Source organism: Hordeum vulgare, chromosome 5H (assembly GCF_904849725.1).
Source record: "Hordeum vulgare subsp. vulgare chromosome 5H, MorexV3_pseudomolecules_assembly, whole genome shotgun sequence".
In the NCBI taxonomy this organism is placed as follows: domain Eukaryota; kingdom Viridiplantae; phylum Streptophyta; class Magnoliopsida; order Poales; family Poaceae; genus Hordeum; species Hordeum vulgare.
This window is the reverse complement of record NC_058522.1, coordinates 553,271,544-553,289,310: the sequence shown is the minus strand read 5'-3', so window position 1 is coordinate 553,289,310 and position 17,767 is coordinate 553,271,544. Positions and strand designations below refer to the sequence as shown.

Below are 17,767 nucleotides of genomic sequence, written 5' to 3'. Positions count from 1 at the left end.
GGTCTACATTTTGCTTGTACAGATCCCAATGCAATTGGGAGGTGATGGGCATACTCCTTAATCGGGACTTTACTTCCAATCCAATGTCATACCTCCCAATAAGCTTAACCTCGGCAATTGGGTCATCCCAATGTAAGACGCTTCTCAATTTCACTACAATATCATCAAAGCTTGGACTTGAGTAAAAACATAGCCTCTTTCCCTTCATCATCATTTCCATTCATAAATGCCGCCTTGTTCAAATAATGAACATTTACGAGCCTATCCATCTAAGAACAATGGAAATAATGGAACAATGAAACAATAAAGTCAACTACATACTTTATGCACACATTAAACAAATAACTTATATTCATTCTATTCAATCAAGAAAAAGATATGGTCCACAGTCATTACCTTAACCCTAGCACTAACCCTAACCCTAAACCTTAACCTTAACCCAATCAACTAACATGACCGCTAATCCTAGCACTAGATCTAGGTACCCCCCAACAATGCTAGGCCCACAATATACATATCCAAAGCACACACATAACCAAAAATGCATCATATTCATTAATTTCATCATAAATTTATCAAAAGCTAGGATTTGCAAATAAGCGAGCAAACCAACCATAATAGATGATTTCAACTAACCAAAAAGATGGGAGTGGGAGAGGCACCTTGGATGATGAAAATGCTTCAGATCCAACAATTAAGTCTCAAGCAAATGAAGTGGATCTATTGGGTGTTTGTGTGCGGGAGAGAGAGAGGAGAGAGGGATGAGCTCGGGGGATGGGGGGAGAAGATGATTGGGGTGAATGGGTGGCTGTGGCCTTGCCCATTCACCCCAATCATTTTATCCACCCCACGACCCTACCCCAATCATCTTATCCATCCCACGACCCTACTCCAATCATCTTATCCACCCCATGACCCTACTGCCAGGGCCTTTGACGATAGGCATAGATACCCTATTGTCAGGTGGTTTGACGGTAGGCCCTTTGCCACGTCAGCGGCTAACTGCCGCCCGTCAGCTGCCGTCCGACGTCTTCCGTCAACCTACCGCCATGGACCCCATGATAGGATGTGTTGGGCTACCGCCATGACTTCCGACGGTAAGTAAAAAAAGGTGAGATCTCGATTTTTTTTTCAAACGAAGGCTAAATCTCAATTTACTTCAGTAAAAAGTCAAAACACGGCGTTACATGTCGGGCCGACTCCTCGCTGCTCACATCTCGACCTCTACAAAACTCTGGGGAAAGCGCAGCATCTCATCGCTTCTGATTCCCCACCGTCCCGTGGCCTCCCTTGAACTGCCGCCGCGGATCTCCATGGCCTCCAGTGAGCCGCCGCCGCCGTCCAAGATGAAATCCGCACCAGCCGCTCCAACCACCATACGCGGCCTCGGGGACGACCTCCTGCGCGAGGTGTTCCTCCGGCTGCCCTCCCTCCCTAGCCTCGTCCGAGCCGCCCTCACCTGCCCCGCCTTCCTCCGAGCCGTCCGTTCGTCCCCTGCGTTCCGCCGCCGCTTCCTCGAGCGCCACCCGGCCCCACTCCTAGGCATCTTCCTCGACATCTACAAGCCCGCCATGCCCGCCTTCGTGCCCGTCCGCCGCCGATCCGACCCGGACCACGCCGCCGCCATCCACGGCGCCGACGTGTTCCTCGCCCGCCTCCCCGACGACGAAGACGCAGGCGAAGACGACGGCCCCGGGTGGTCGATGACCTCGTGCCGCGACGGGTACGTGGTCCTCGTCAACCGGAGCACCAAGCGGGCGGCCGTCTACGACCCCCTCACACGGGGTCTGCATCTCCTCCGCGCGCCACCCGTTGAGATCTGCGAAGAAGACGCCGGAAAGACCAAATTTGAGTACCACGTGGTCGCCCCCGATAAGGACCGCCGGTCGTTCCGCGTCCTCTGCATCTCGAGGAAGATGGATGAAGAGTGGTGGGGACATCAAGTGCAGGTCGCCGTCTTCTCACCGGCCAGCAGGGAGTGGGAGATCTTCCCGAAAGCGGGGAGCCTGCAAAACTGGGCTATAGGCAATGGTAAGCTTGTGGATGGGTCAGTTTACTGGACATCTGGAAGGGGAAGTGGTCAGTTCCACGTGCTCAACACTGGAACACTACAGTTCTCCGAGATCGATCTGCCGCCGGAGCGTAATGTTTGGGGATCGGCTTTGCCGCCGGAGCCTAATGTATGGGGATCGCCGGAGCGTAATGTATGGGGATCGGCTTTGCCGCCGGAGCCTAATGTATGGAGATTGCCGGAGCCTAATGTATGGGGATCGTCGGAGCCTAATGTATGGGGATCGTCGGAGCCTAATGTATGGGGATCGTCGGAGCCTAATGTATGGGGATCGCACGGTGGATGGGGATCGGCTTTGCCGGCTTTCAAGGTTGGTGAGACCAGCGGTGGGAAGCCCTGCTTGGCCCGGGAAGCTGAGCTCACGCTTGAAGTTTGGGTCTGGAGAGCCGCCGCCGCCGACGACAATGTCGACCGATGGATGCCGCACACGACATTTCCGATGCCGGATGCGATTGGTAAACTTGAGCTACAAACCGCGGATGAAGGATGGCGCAGCCCTATACAGGTTGTGACTATCATCAGTGGCACTGTGTATTTGTCTTTCAACCAACGGTCGTTTGGTACAAAAGATACTACCTGGTTGCTATCCTTCTGTATCGAAACAGAGGAGCTGAAGAAGGTCTGCCCTATCACTTGCTCTATTGATGAATCTTACTACCCCTACGTCATGGCGTGGCCTCCTGTTCTGGTAGGCTGTAAGGTGAACTCTGAACTCCAAGGGGTTTGACTTAGAGGAATAAGGAAATTAGAACTCAGATCACCGAAGAGTGAAAGGCTCCGTTGCTCAGAGCTGCTGCAGATTGCACCTACCAAGTGATATAGAGACTTGGGAGCTGCTCTTCTTTAGAATTTCTTAGTAACAATAATGAGAACTGCTATTTGCGCAATTGAGCTTACTCCTTGGCTACTTCATGTTATGTGCCTATCAGTTGTGTGAACTGTCATGTTATTAATCTTGCGTTTGTGATTGTCAGCTTGTCCACTATGGATTTATGAAGAAACTGAATTTAAATAACTGGTTTCTGTTGAATTTGTTATCAATAAATGTAGTATAATGCTGTGTACTGACGTAATTGACCTTATGGTCTTCAGTCTTTCACCTGTTTTGAAATATATAAGGTGGTGACTGATCTACCTTTAAAATGTTGTGTACTACTCATTCCCTCAACTATATAAGGTACACATGCATCTGGTAGTTTGGTTAAACAGAGGGTTTATTGATTAATTGCAGTGCAGTGAGTAGATTCTCAAAAGATAAAAGAGTGAATTCCCTGTCTGATCAGTTGATGTTGCAACTTACTTCTAAAAATAGTTGATATTGCAGCTATAGCAACTGTCCTGCCAAAATTCATGTCATAAAGTTGATTATGACCGAACTCAGTTTCTCCCCCTTTTCAGCTAAAATTTTCGTACATTTTGAGATTGTGTTTATCTTGCATGATGTTAAGTAGTTAGACCGGCGAGTTGGGTGTTAAGTAGTGATTTGTGAGCTGGACGGAAGTTACAGTTCTTGAATTTCAAATTTCATTGGCGTAATATTAGTATTAGGAACTCAAAATGTACGAAAAATTCAGCTGAAAAGGGGGAGAAACCCAAGCTCGGCCATAATCAACTATAGGACATCGAATTTCGGCAGGAGAGTTGCTAGTTGCAACAATAACTCTTTTTTGTTCAGAATAATTTGCAAGACCAACTTATCAGACAGTGGATTTACTCACCACATATCATTATTTTCCCTTTGAGAATCCACTCACTACACAGAGCATGACAGCAATCAACCAATAAACCCTCTGTTTCAGCAAACTTATGGCCCTCGCTAGCGTAGCTTGTTCCCTCTGGATGCATTGCATCCAGCATATTATCATGCGAGAACAAAGAGGGAGGCAAGCAGCGCCGACACGACGACGGCAAAGACGACCGTCGTGTGCCTCCCTTCACCATACACCGCGTCGGCGCTCTTCCCGCCGGCAGTCCCTGCAACTGCAACCAGCCACGGCAAGGCATGCGAGAAAGTTATACCGCACATTTCTGAGCTGATATACACTACTAAATCCTGGAGAAGGAAGACTCATGTACAGTCGTGAACTGGACACTACTAAGTTTTACCGGCGGTGGCGTTCTTCCCCTTGTGAAGCGCATACTGCTTGAAGATGTCCGCCTCCTTGGAGTCCGGCGAGATGTGAAGAAGCTCTGCATGCATGCACCACACACGGTTATGAAAATCCTCACCACCAAACACGGTGGCGGAGCGCCGGCCGGCCGATGGGAATGGGATCGTGCGGAGGACGTACTGGGGCAGTCGGAGAGGACGGCGGGGACGGAGCAGGCGGAGGGGAGGTCCATGGCGCGGGTGACGTTGGCCTTGATCCCGAGGGCCGGGTCGTCGCGGTCCTTGATCAGCACGCACAGGCACGTCTTGCTGCCGCCCAGGACCTCCCGGAGCCCGACGCAGCAGTCCGGCGTCGGCGCGCGCGCCGTCGCCGTCGCCTCAACGAACGGCAGGCACGTCGCCAGCACGGCCAGCTTGTCCGCGCACAGCTTGCTGTCCGCCGCGTAGTCCGCGCCCGCCGGACCGACTGCCGCCATCAACGCCACCAGCGCCACCGCCAGTGCGCCACGACGGTGAGCCGCGACAGCCATGGCTTTGGCTGCTCCTACTACGTTTACGTTCGGACTACTACTTACGTACCTGTGGTTTTGGTGTGGTGTGGTGTGGTGTGGCTGGGACTTGGGCGTATATATACATGTTATGTAGGCACGCAGAGAAGAGGAGTACGTACTCCTACAAGTGCAGAGGGTGATGGATCGATGGGAGAGAGTGGTGCACACGGCGGTGTGACAATGTCATCGATCGGGAGAGAGAGTGGTACGTGCGGTGGTGTGGCAAAGTGACTGGTCGAGGCGATTAATTGGGAGTTTGTTGGCGAGGTGGCTTCTTCCTAGATAGCACGACAACCTCAATGGCGGTACAATGATGGAGATTATGGTGTGGCGTTGGTGGGAAGAAGATCATGCCGGTGCTTTGGTGATGAAGATCAAGAAGCACAAGATGATGGCCATATCATGTAACTTATGAATTGCATGTGATGTTAATCCTTTTATGTAACTTATCTTGCTTAAAACGTTGGTAGCATTATAAGGTGATTCCTCACTAAATCTCAAGAAAAAATTATGTTCTCCCCGATTGTGCACCGTTGCGACAGTTCGTCGTTTCGAGACACCACGTGATGATCGGGTGTGATAGACTCAACGTTCACATACAACGGGTGCAAAACAATTGCACATGCGAAACACTCGGGTTAAACTTGACGAGCCTAGCATGTGCAGACATGGACTCGGAACACAAGAAACTGAAAGGTCGAGCATGAATCGTATAGTTGATATGATTAGCATAGAGATGCTTACCACTGAAGCTATACTCAACTCACGTGATGATCGGACTTGAGTTAGTGGATTTGGATCATGTACCACTCAAATGACTGGAGGAATGTACTTTTTGAGTGGGAGTTTATTAAGTAATTTGATTAGTTAAACTCTAATTATCATGAACACAGTCAAAAGGTCTTTGCGAGTTATGATGTAGCTTGCGCTATAGCTCTACTGTTTTTTATATGTTCCTAGAGAAAATTTAGTTGAAAGATGATAGTAGCAACTTTGCGGACTGAGTGCATAAAGCCGAGGATTGTCCTCATGGCTGCGCAGAAGGCTTATGTCCTTAATGCACCACTCGATGTGCTGCACCTCGAACGTCGTTTGTGGATGTTGCGAACATCTGACATACACGTTTTTGATGACTACGTGATACTTCAGTGCGTAATACTTAATGACTTATAAGCAAGGCGTCGAAGACATTTTTGAAACGTCACAGAACATAAGAGATGTTCTAAGAGATGAAATTGAGATTTCATGCTCGTGCCCTTGTTGAGAGGTATGAGACCTTCGACAAGATTCTTTGTCTATAAAGTAAAGGAGAAATGCTCAATCGTTGAGCATGTGCTCAGATTGTCTGAGTACAACAATCGCTTGAATCAAGTGGGAGTTAATCTTCCAGATGAGATAGTGATGGTTCTGCAAAGTCACTGCCACCAAGTTGCTAGAGCTTCGTGATGAACTATAACATATCGATGATAGATATGATGATCCTTGAGCGATTCACAATGTTTGACACTGCGAAAGTAGAAATCAAGAAAGAGCATCAATTGTTGATGGTTAGTAAAACCACTAGTTTCAAAAAGGGCAAGGGCTAAAAGGGATACTTCATGAAACGGCAAACCAGTTGCTGCTCTAATAAAGAAACCCAAGATTGAACCCAAACCCGAGACTAAATGCTTCTGTTATGAGGGGAACGGTCACTGAGGCGGAGCTACCCTAGATACTTGGTAGATAAGAAGGTTGGCAAAGTCGACAGAAGTATATTTGATATACATGATATTGACGTGTACTTTACTAGCACTCCTAGTAGCACGAGGGTATTAGATACCGGTTCGATTGCTAAGTGATTAGTAACTCAAAATAAAAGCTACGGAATAAACGGAGACTAGCTAAAAGCGAGGTGACGATAAGTGTTGGAAGTGTTTCCAAGGTTGATGTGATCAAACATCGCACGCTCCCTCTACCATCGAGATTAGTGTTAAACCTAAATAATTGTTATTTAGTATTTGCATTGAGCATGAACATGATTGGATCGTGTTTATTGCAATATGATTATTCATTTAAAGAGAATAATGGTTATTCTATTTGCTTGAGTAATTACCTTCAATGGTTTACTGAATCTCGATCGTAGTGTTACACATGTTCATAATATTGGTGCCAAAAGATACAAAGTAATAATGATAGTACCACTTACTTGTGGCACTGTCGCTTGAGTCATGTTGGTGTAAAATGCATGAAGAAGCTCCATGCTGATGGATCTTTGTACTCACACATTTTTGAAATGTTTGAGACATGCAAACCATACCTGTTGATATAAATGCATGAAGAAACTCCATGCAGATGGATCATTTGGACTCACTTGATTTTTAATCACTTGAGATATGCAAAATCATACCACATGGAACAAGAAAGTAACTTGTTGGATGCAATACATTTTTGATGTGTGCAGTCCAATGAGTGTTGAGGCACGCAGTGGATATCGTTATGTTCTTACTTCAATGATGATTTGAGTAGATACATGAGTATTTACTTGATGAATCACAAGTCTGAAATATTGAAAAGTTCAAAGCTATTTCAGAGTGAAGATCACCGTGACAAGAGGATAAACTATCTACGATATGATCATAAAGATGAATATCTGAGTTGTGAGTTTTGGTACACAGTTAAGACAATGTGGAAATTGTTTCGCAATTCATGCCACCTAGAACACCACATAGTGTGATGGTGTGTCCGAACGTCATAGCCACACCCTATTTGATATGGTGCATACTATGATGTCTCTTATTGAATTACCACTATCGTTTATGGATTTTGCATTAGAGACAACCACATTCACTTTAAATAGGGCAACGCGTATTTCCGTTGAAATGACGCAGTATAGACTACGGTTTGGAGAAACCTAAGCTATCGTTTCTTAAAAGTTTGGAGCTGCGATGCTTATGTAAAAAAGTTTCAGTCTGATAAGCTCGAACCCAAAGCGGATAAATGCATCTTCATAGGATATCCAAAACAATTGGATACATCTCCTATCTCAGATCCGAAAGCGAAGTGTTTGTTTCTAGAAACGGGTCCTTTCTCGAGGAAAGGTTTCTCTCAAAAGAATTGAGTAGGAGGGTGGTAGAACTTGATGAGGTTAATGAACCGTCACTTCAACCAGTGTGTAGAAGGGCGCATGAAGTTGTTCCTATGGCGCCTACACCAATTGAAGTGGAAGCTGATGATGGTGATCATTAGAGCTTCGGATCAAGTTACTACAAACCTCGTAGGTCGACAAGGTCGCGTACTACTATAGAGTGGTACAATAACCCTGTCTTAGAGGTCATGTTGTTGAACAACAATGAACCTACGAGCTATGGAGAAGCTATGGTGGGCCCGGATTCCGACAAATGGCTGGAGGCCATGCAATCCGAGAGAGGATCTGATGACCCACAAGTATAGGGGATCAATCGTATTCCTTTCGATAAGTAAGAGTGTCGAACCCAACAAGGAGCAGAAGGCTCTGATAAACGGTTTTCAGCAAGGTAATAACTGCAAGCACTGAAAGTAGCGGTAACAAGTGATGGTGTAGTGAGGTGAAACGTAGCAAGTGAAAAGTAACAAGTAACAAGTAATAGCAACGGTGCAGCAAAGTGGCCCAATCCCTTTTGTAGCAAGGGACAAGCCTGAACAAAGTCTAATAGGAGGAAAAACGCTCCCGAGGACACACGGGAATTTCTGTCATGCTAGTTTCATCATGTTCATATGATTCGCGTTCGTTACTTTGATAGTTTGATATGTGGGTGGACCGGCGCTTGGGTACCGCCCTTACTTGGACAAGCATCCCACTTATGATTAACCCCTCTCGCAAGTATCCACAACTACGAAAGAAGAATTAAGACAACGTCTAACCATAGCATTAACTAGTGGATCCAAATCAGCCCCTTACGAAGCAACGCATAGACTGGGGTTTAAGCTTCTGTCACTCTAGCAACCCATCATCTACTCACTACTCCCCAATGCCTTCCTCTAGGCCCAAATATGGTGAAGTGTTATGTAGGCGACGTTCACATAACATCACTAGAGGAAAAGACAACATACAACATATCAAAATACCGAACGAATACCAAATTCACATGACTATTAATAGCAAGACTTATCCCATGTCCTCAGGAACAAAAGTAACTACTCACAAAGCATAATCATAATCATGATCATAGGTGTAATGAGTAGCATCAAGGATCTGAACATAAACTCTTCCACCGAGTAATCCAACTAACATCAACTACAAAGAGTAATCAACACTACTAGCAACCTTACAAGTACCAATAGGAGTCGCAAGACGGAGATTGGTTACAAGAGATGAACTAGGGTTTGGAGATGAGATGGTGCCGATGAAGATGTTGATGGTGAAGAGTCCCCTCCGATGAGAGGAGTGTTGGTGATGACGATGGCGATGATTTCCCCCTCTGGGAGGGAAGTTTCCCCGGCAGGATCCTCCTGCCGGAGCTCTAGATTGGTTCTGCTCAAATTCCGCCTTGTGGCGGCGGAGAATCCACGAAAAAGCTCCGCCCTGATTTTTTTCCGGACGAAACCCTTCATATAGCAGAAGAGGGGGGCCAGTGGGCCACCAGGGTGCCCACAAGCCCTGACGCTGCGGCCAGGGGGGAGGCCGCGGCCACCAGGCTTGTGGGCCCCTGGCAGCTCCCCTCTCGCACTTCTTTCGCCCAATATTTTTTATATATTCCCAAAAAATTCCACGTTGATTTTCAGGGCATTTGGAGTTGCGCAGAATAGAGGACTCAAATTTGCTGCTTTTCCAGTCCAGAATTCCAGCTCCAACGATCCTTCTATGGACTGGTGCAAGCATCTCGGAGTTGGAATATACACTTTGATGAGATGATCAAAGCTTTTGGGTTGTACAAGGTTTGTGAGAAACTTGTATTTCCAAAGAAGTGAATGGGAGCACTATAAAATTTCTGATAAGTATATGTGGTTGACATATTGAAGATCGAAAGTAATGTAGAAATTCTGTGAAGCATAAAGGGTTGTTTGAAAGGAGTTTTTCAAAGGAAAACCTGGATAGAGCTACGTGAACATTGAGTATCAAGATCTATAGAGATAGATCAAAACGCTTAATAGAACTTCCAATGAAATGCATGCCTTGACAAGTTTTTGAAGGAGTTCAAAATAGATCATCAAAGAAGGAGTTCTTGGCTGTGTTGTAAGGTGTGAATTTGAGTAAGACTCAAAGCCCGACCATGGCAGAATAGATAGAAAGGACGAAGGTCGTCCCCTATGCCTTAGCCGTAGACTCTAAAGTATGACATGCTGTGTACCGCACCTGATGTGTGCCTTGCCACAAGTCTGTTAAGAGGTAGAGAGAGTGATCCAGGATTGAATCACTAAACATCGGTCAAAGTTATCCCTAGTGACTAATGGACTAAGGATTTTTTTCTCGACTATGGAGGTGGTTAAAGAGTTCGTCGTAAAGGGTTACGTCAATGCAAGCTTTGACACTAATCCGAATAACTCCGAGTAGTTAAAACAGATTCGTATAGTAGAGTAGATATTTGGAATATTTCCGAATAGCACATAGTAGCAGCATCTATAAGATGACATAAAGATTTGTAAAGATCACACGGATCTGAAAGGTTCAGAACCGTTGACTAAAACCTCTCTCAGAAGCAAGACGTGATCAAACCCCAGAACTGTATGGGTGTTGGATTCGTTAAAATCACATAGAGATGTGAACTAGATTATTGAATCTAGTGCAAGTGGGAGACTGTTGGAAATATGCCCTAGAGGCAATAATAATTTAGTTATTATTATATTTCTTTGTTCATGATAATCGTTTATTATCCATGCTATAATTGTATTGAATAGAAACACAAATACATGTGTGGATACATAGACAAAACACTGTTCCTAGTAAGACTCTGATACGTCCATTTTGCATCATGCTTTCATGTTGATATTTATCGCTTTATGGGCTGTTATATTACTTTGTGGTACCATATTTATGCCTTTTCTCTCTTATTTTGCAAGGTTTATTTAAAGAGGGAGAATTCAGGCAGCTGGAATTTTGGACTGGAAAAGAAGCAAATCTGAGTCCTCTATTCTGCACAACTCCAAATGCCCTGAAAATTTACGTGGAATTTTTTGGGAATATATAAAAAATATTGGGCGAAAGAAGTATCAAGGGGAGCTACCAGGGCGCCACAAGCCTGGTAGCCGCCACCCCCTGGTGGCGGCTACAGGGCTTGTGGGCTCCGTGACGGCCCACTAGCCCCCTCTTTTGCTATATGAAGGGTTTCGTTCAAGAAAAAAAAATCAATCGGGAGCTTTTTCATGGTTTCGCCGCCGCCACGAGGCGGAACTTGAGCAGATCCAATCTAGAGCTCCGCCAGGACGATCCTGTCGGGGAAATTTCCCTCCCGGAGGGGGAAATCGTCGCCATCGTCATCACCAACACTCCTCTCGTCGGAGGGGAGGCATCTTCATCAACATCTTCATCAGCACCATCTCCTCTCCAATCCCTAGTTCATCTTTTGTAACCAATCTCCGTCTCGCGACTCCGATTGGTACTTGTAAGGTTGCTAGTAGTGTTGATTACTCTTTGTAGTTGATGCTAGTTGGATTACTTGGTGGAAGAGTTTATGTTCTGATCCTTGATGCTATTCATTACACCTCTGATCATGATTATGATTATGCTTTGTGAGTAGTTACTTTTGTTCCTGAGGACATGGGATAAGTCATGCTAATAATAGTCATGTGAATTTGGTATTTGTTCGGTATTTTGATATGCTGTATGTTGTCTTTTCCTCTAGTGGTGTTATGTGAACGTCGACTACATAAAACTTCACCATATTTGGGCCTAGAGGAAGACATTGGGGAGTGGTAAGTAGATGATGGGTTGCTGGAGTGACAGAAGCTTAAACCCCAGTCTATGCGTTGCTTCGTAAGGGGCTGATTTGGATCCACTAGTTTAATGCTATGGTTAGGCGTTGTCTTAATTCTTGTTTCATAGTTGCGGATACTTGCGAGAGGGGTTAATCATAAGTGGTATGCTTGTCCAAGTAAGGGTAGTACCCAAGCGCTGGTCCACCCACATATCAAACTATCAAAGTAACGAACACGAATCACATAAACATGATGAAACCAGCATGACAGAAATTCCCGTGTGTCCTCGGGAGCGTTTTTCCTCCTATAAGACTTTGTTCAGGCTTGTCCCTTGCTACAAAAGGGATTGGGACACTTGCTGCCCCGTTTCTACTACTTGTTACTTGTTACTTTTCGCTTACTACGTTTCACCTCACTACACCATCACTTGTTACCGCTACTTTCAGTGCTTGCAGTTATTACCTTGCTGAAAACCGTTTATCAGAGCCTTCTGCTCCTCGTTGGGTTCGACACTCTTACTTATCAAAAGGACTACGACTGATCCCCTATACTTGTGGGTCATCAAGACTCTTTTCTGGCGCCGTTGCCGGGTAGTGAAGCGCCTTTGGTAAGTGGAATTTGGTAAGGAAACATTTATATACTGTGCTGAAATTTATTGTCACTTGTCACTATGGAAACTGTTCCTTTGAGGAGTTTGTTCGGGGTATCTTCACCACGAATGGAAGCACGAGGAGTTGTTCCTCAACCTGAGGTACCTACTGAAAATATCTTTTATGAAATACCTTCGGGTATGCTTGAGAAACTGCTGGCTAATCCTTTTACACGAGATGGAACTTCACATCCAGACTTGCATCTGATCTATGTAGATGAAGTTTGTGGTTTATTTAAGCTTGCAGGTTTGCCCGAGGATAAGGTAAAGAAGAAAGTCTTTCCTTTACCTTCGAAGGAGAAGGCGTTGACATGGTATAGGCTATGTGATGATACTGGATCATGGGACTACAAGCGGTTGAAATTGGAATTTCATAAAAAGTTTTATCCTATGCATTTAGTACATCGTGATCGGAATTATATTTATAACTTTTGGCCTCGTGACAGGGAAAGCATAGCTCAAGCTTGGGGGATGCTTAAATCAATGCTATATTCATGCCCCAATCATGAGCTCTCGAGAGAAATTATCACTCAAAACTTTTATGCTCGGCTTTCTCATGAAGATCGTACCATGCTTGACATTTCTTGTACCGGTTCTTTTATGAAGAAGGATATTGACCACAAGTGGAATTTATTGGAAAGAATCAAACGTAACTCTGAAGATTGGGAGCTGGAGGAAGGTAAGGAGTCAGGTATGAATTTCCAGTTTGATTGCGTTAAATCTTTTGTTGAAACCAACACTTCTAGAGATTTTAGCGCTAAGTATGGACTTGACTCTGAGATAGTAGCTTCTCTATGTGAATCTTTTAATGCTCATGTTGATCTTCCCAAAGAGAAGTGGTTTAAGTATCATCCTCCTGTAGAAAGCAACATAGTCAAAACCAATCTAGTTGAGGAGAAAGTCATTTCTTTTAGTGATCCTGTTGTTCCTTGTGCCTACACTGAGAAACCACCATACCCTGCTAGGATAAAGGATTATTCTAAAGCTCCAACTGTGATACGTAGGGGTTACATCAGACCACTTGTACCCCCTGAGGAGATTAGAGTTGAACCTAGTGTTGCTATTATCGAAGATCTCTTAGCCGAAGACGTAGACGGGCATGTTATCAAATTCTGTGAGGACTCTGCTAGAATAGCTAAACCTCACGCGTAAGACAAATACGGACCTGTAGTTGGCATGCCCGTTGTTTCCGTCAAGATAGGAGATCACTGTTACCATGGTTTATGTGATATGGGAGCTAGTGTTAGTGCAATACCCCGTTCTCTATATGATGAAATCAAAGATGAGATTGCACCTACTGAGCTAGAACCCATTGATGTCACTATCACACTAGCTAATAGAGACACTATCTGTCCTGTGGGAATTGTGAGAGATGTAGAAGTCCTGTGTGGTAAGACGAAGTATCCTACTGATTTCCTCGTCTTTGGTACTGCACAAGATAGCTTTTGTCCCATCATATTCGGTAGACCCTTTCTCAACACTGTCAATGCTCACATTGATTGCATTAAGCAGACTATCACAGTTAGTTTCGAGGGTGTGTCTCATGAATTTAACTTCTCCAAGTTTGGAAGACAACCCCATGAAAAGAGTCGTCTGGTAGGGATGAAATCATTGCTCTTGCCTCTATTGTCGTACCTCCTATGGATCCTTTAGAGCAATATCTGCTTGAGCACGAAAATGATATGCATATGGAGGAAAGACATGAGATAGATAAAATTGTCTTAGAGCAATATCCTATTCTCAAGAATAATCTGCCTGTTGAACTGCTTGGGGATCCTCCCCCACCGAAGGGTGGTCCTGTGTTCGAGCTTAAATAGTTGCCTCATACTCTTAAGTATGCCTATCTTGATGACAAGGAGATATATCCTGTTATTATTAGTGTTCTCCTCTCACAGCACGAAGAGAAGAAGTTACTAAAAACTCTGAGGAAGCACCGTGCTGCTATTGGATATACTCTTGATGATCTGAAGGGTATTAGTCCCACTCTATGTCAGCAAAAGATTAAAACCGATCCTGATTCTAAACCAGTTGCTGATCATCAAAGGAGATTGAATCCTAAGATGAAAGAGGTCGTTAGAAAAGAAATATTAAAGCTTCTGGAAGCATGAATCATTTATCCTGTTGCTCATAGTGATTGGGTAAGTCCAGTACATTGTGTACCTAAGAAGGGAGGTATCACCATCGGTCCTAATGATAAGGATGAACTAATCCCACAAAGGATTATTACTGGCTATCGGATGGTGATAGACTTCCGGAAACTGAACAAGGCAACCAGGAAAGACCATTATCCTTTGCCGTTTATCGACCAAATTCTAGAAAGGCTATCCAAACACACACACTTTTGCTTTCTAGACGGTTATTCGGGTTTCTCGCAAATACCTGTTGCACAATCTGATCAGGAGAAAACCACTTTCACCTGCCCCTTCGGTACCTTCGCTTATAGACGTATGACTTTTGGCTTATGCAATGCACCTCCCACATTTCAAAGATGTATGATGGCTATATTCTCTAACTTTTGTGAAAAGATTGTCGAGGTTTTCATGGATGACTTCTGTTGGGAAACGTCGCAAGGGAAACAAAAATTTTCCTACGCGCACGAAGACCTATCATGGTGATGTCCATCTACGAGAGGGGATGAGTGATCTACGTACCCTTGTAGATCGTACAGCAGAAGCGATTAGAGATCGCGGTTGATGTAGTGGAGCGTCCTCACGTCCCTCGATCCGCCCCGCGAACAATCCCGCGATCAGTCCCACGATCTAGTACCGAACGGACGGCACCTCCGCGTTCAGCACACGTACAGCTCGACGATGATCTCGGCCTTCTTGATCCAGCAAGAGAGACGGAGAGGTAGAAGAGTTCTCCGGCAGCGTGACGGCGCTCCGGAGGTTGGTGATGATCCCGTCTCAGCAGGGCTCCGCCCGAGCTCCGCAGAAACACGATCTAGAGGAAAAACTATGGAGGTATGTGGTCGGGCAGCCGTGAGAAAGTCGTCTCAAATCTGCCCTAAAAGCCCCATATATATATAGGAGGAGGGAGGGGGACCTTGCCTTGGAGTCCAAGGGACTCCAAGGGGGTCGGCCGAGCCAGGGGGAGGACTCTCCCCCCCAAACCGAGTCCTACTTGGTTTGGTGGGAGGGAGTCCTTCCCCCTTCCCACTTCCTCCTTTTTTTTTCTTTCTTCCTTTGATTTTTATTCCTTGGCGCATAGGATTTAGTGGGCTGTCCCACCAGCCCACTAAGGGCTGGTGTGACCCCCACAAATACCTATGGGCTTCCCCAGAGTGGGTTGCCCCCCCTCCGGTGAACCCCCGGAACCCATTCGTCATTCCCGGAACATTCCCGGTAACTCCGAAAACCTTCCGGTAATCAAATGAGGTCATCCTATATATCAATCTTCGTTTCCGGACCATTCCGGAAACCCTCGTGACGTCCGTGATCTCATCCGGGACTCCGAACAACATTCGGTAACCAACCATATAACTCAAATACGCATAAAACAACGTCGAACCTTAAGTGTGCAGACCCTGCGGGTTCGAGAACTATGTAGACATGACCCGAGAGACTCCTCGGTCAATATCCAATAGCGGGACCTGGATGCCCATATTGGATCCTACATATTCTACGAAGATCTTATCGTTTGAACCTCAGTGCCAAGGATTCGTATAATCCCGTATGTCATTCCCTTTGTCCTTCGGTATGTTACTTGCCCGAGATTCGATCGTCAGTATCCGCATACCTATTTCAATCTCGTTTACCGGCAAGTCTCTTTACTCGTTCCGTAATACAAGATCCCGCAACTTACACTAAGTTACATTGCTTGCAAGGCTTGTGTGTGATGTTGTATTACCGAGTGGGCCCCGAGATACCTCTCCGTCATACGGAGTGACAAATCCCAGTCTTGATCCATACTAACTCAACTAACACCTTCGGAGATACCTGTAGAGCATCTTTATAGTCACCCAGTTACGTTGCGACGTTTGATACACACAAAGCATTCCTCCGGTGTCAGTGAGTTATATGAGCTCATGGTCATAGGAATAAATACTTGACACGCAGAAAACAGTAGCAACAAAATGACACGATCAACATGCTACGTCTATTAGTTTGGGTCTAGTCCATCACGTGATTCTCCCAATGACGTGATCCAGTTATCAAGCAACAACACCTTGTTCATAATCAGAAGACACTGATTATCATCGATCAACTGGCTAGCCAACTAGAGGCATGCTAGGGACGGTGTTTTGTCTATGTATCCACACATGTAAATGAGTCTTCATTCAATACAATTATAGCATGGATAATAAACTATTATCTTGATACAGGAATTATAATAATAACTATACATTTATTATTGCCTCTAGGGCATAATTCCAACAACTTCTCTGTTTACGGGTCTTCCTTTGATGATTGCCTCAACAACCTTGATCGAGTCTCACAGAGATGCAAAGATACCAACCTCGTCTTGAATTGGGAGAAGTGCCACTTTATGGTTAACGAAGGCATCGTCTTAGGACACAAAACCTCTGAAAGAGGCATTGAAGTTGATAAGGCTAAGGTTGATGCAATTGAGAAAATGCCTTGCCCCACAGATATCAGAGGTATACGATGTTTCCTAGGTCATGCTGGTTTCGATAGAAGGTTCATTAAAGACTTCTCTAAGATTTCTAGGCCTCTTACCAACCTCTTGCAGAAGGATGTTCCTTTTGTTTTTGATGAGGATTGTGAGGAAGCTTTCGAAATACTTAACAAGGCTTTGATAACCGCACCTATTGCAACCACCTGACTGGAACTTGCCCTTTGAAATCATGTGCGACGCTAGTGATTATGCTGTTGGTGCTATTCTAGGACAAAGAGTTGACAAGAAGTTGAATGTTATTCACTACGCTAGTAAAACTCTAGACAGTGCCCAAAGAAACTATGCCACTACGGAGAAGGAGTTTTTAGCAGTCGTGTTTGCATGTGAAAAGTTCAGATCTTATATAGTTGACTCCAAAGTCACTATTCACTTCGATCATGCTGGTATTATGTACCTTATGGAGAAGAAGGACGCTAAGCCTAGGCTGATTAGATGGGTTATCCTGCTACATGAATTTGATTTGCACATCGTTGACCGAAAGGGTGCTGATAACCCTCTAGCAGATAACTTGTCCAGGCTAGAGAATGTGCTTGATGACCCACGACCTATTGATGACAGCTTTCTTGATGAGCAATTAAATTTCATCCGCACTTCACATAGTGCATCGTGGTATGCCTATTACGCAAATTATATCGTAGCCAAATACAAAGCACCCAGTTTCACCTATCAGCAAAAGAAGAAATTCTTCCTTGATTTGAGACATTACTTTTGGGATGATCCTCACCTTTATAAGGAAGGAGTAGATGGTGTTATTAGACGTTGTGTGCCTGAACATGAACAAGGGCAGATCCTGCAGAAGTGTCATTCCGAAGCTTACAGAGGACACCATGCTGGAGATAGAATTGCTCATAAGGTATTGCAATCAGGTTTCTATTGGA

At 45.1% G+C, this 17,767-nt stretch overlaps 2 protein-coding genes across 2 annotated transcripts; one reads left to right on the top strand and one right to left on the bottom strand.

The window, feature by feature from the left end:
• Positions 1-1,172: 1,172 nt before the first annotated feature.
• On the top strand, positions 1,173-3,101 carry LOC123452837. The gene has a single exon (XM_045129559.1). The coding sequence runs from the start codon at positions 1,188-1,190 to the stop codon at positions 2,796-2,798; it is 1,611 nt and encodes a 536-aa protein (XP_044985494.1). The 5' UTR covers positions 1,173-1,187; the 3' UTR covers positions 2,799-3,101.
• Positions 3,102-3,640: 539 nt separating this feature from the next.
• LOC123452838 (non-specific lipid transfer protein GPI-anchored 13-like) lies at positions 3,641-4,773 on the bottom strand. The gene is made up of 3 exons (XM_045129560.1): positions 4,363-4,773; positions 4,178-4,261; positions 3,641-4,051 (listed from the first exon to the last, which is right to left on the bottom strand). Exons 1-3 carry the CDS (start codon positions 4,709-4,711, stop codon positions 3,933-3,935), a joined length of 552 nt encoding a protein of 183 aa, XP_044985495.1. The 5' UTR covers positions 4,712-4,773; the 3' UTR covers positions 3,641-3,932.
• Between the last annotated feature and the right edge of the window lie 12,994 nt (positions 4,774-17,767).

What these genes read in the sequence shown, in the direction of transcription:
- LOC123452838 (XM_045129560.1), bottom strand. Translation starts at nt 4,711, where the DNA reads ATGGCTGTCGCGGCTCACCGTCGTGGCGCACTGGCGGTGGCGCTGGTG. An exon ending in CGTCCTCTCCGACTGCCCCA is followed by an intron (nt 4,262 to 4,362) that starts GTACGTCCTCCG and finishes GCATGCATGCAG; the next exon opens with AGCTTCTTCACATCTCGCCG. An exon ending in GGGGAAGAACGCCACCGCCG is followed by an intron (nt 4,052 to 4,177) that starts GTAAAACTTAGT and finishes GGCTGGTTGCAG; the next exon opens with TTGCAGGGACTGCCGGCGGG.
- LOC123452837 (XM_045129559.1), top strand. Translation starts at nt 1,188, where the DNA reads ATGTCGGGCCGACTCCTCGCTGCTCACATCTCGACCTCTACAAAACTC.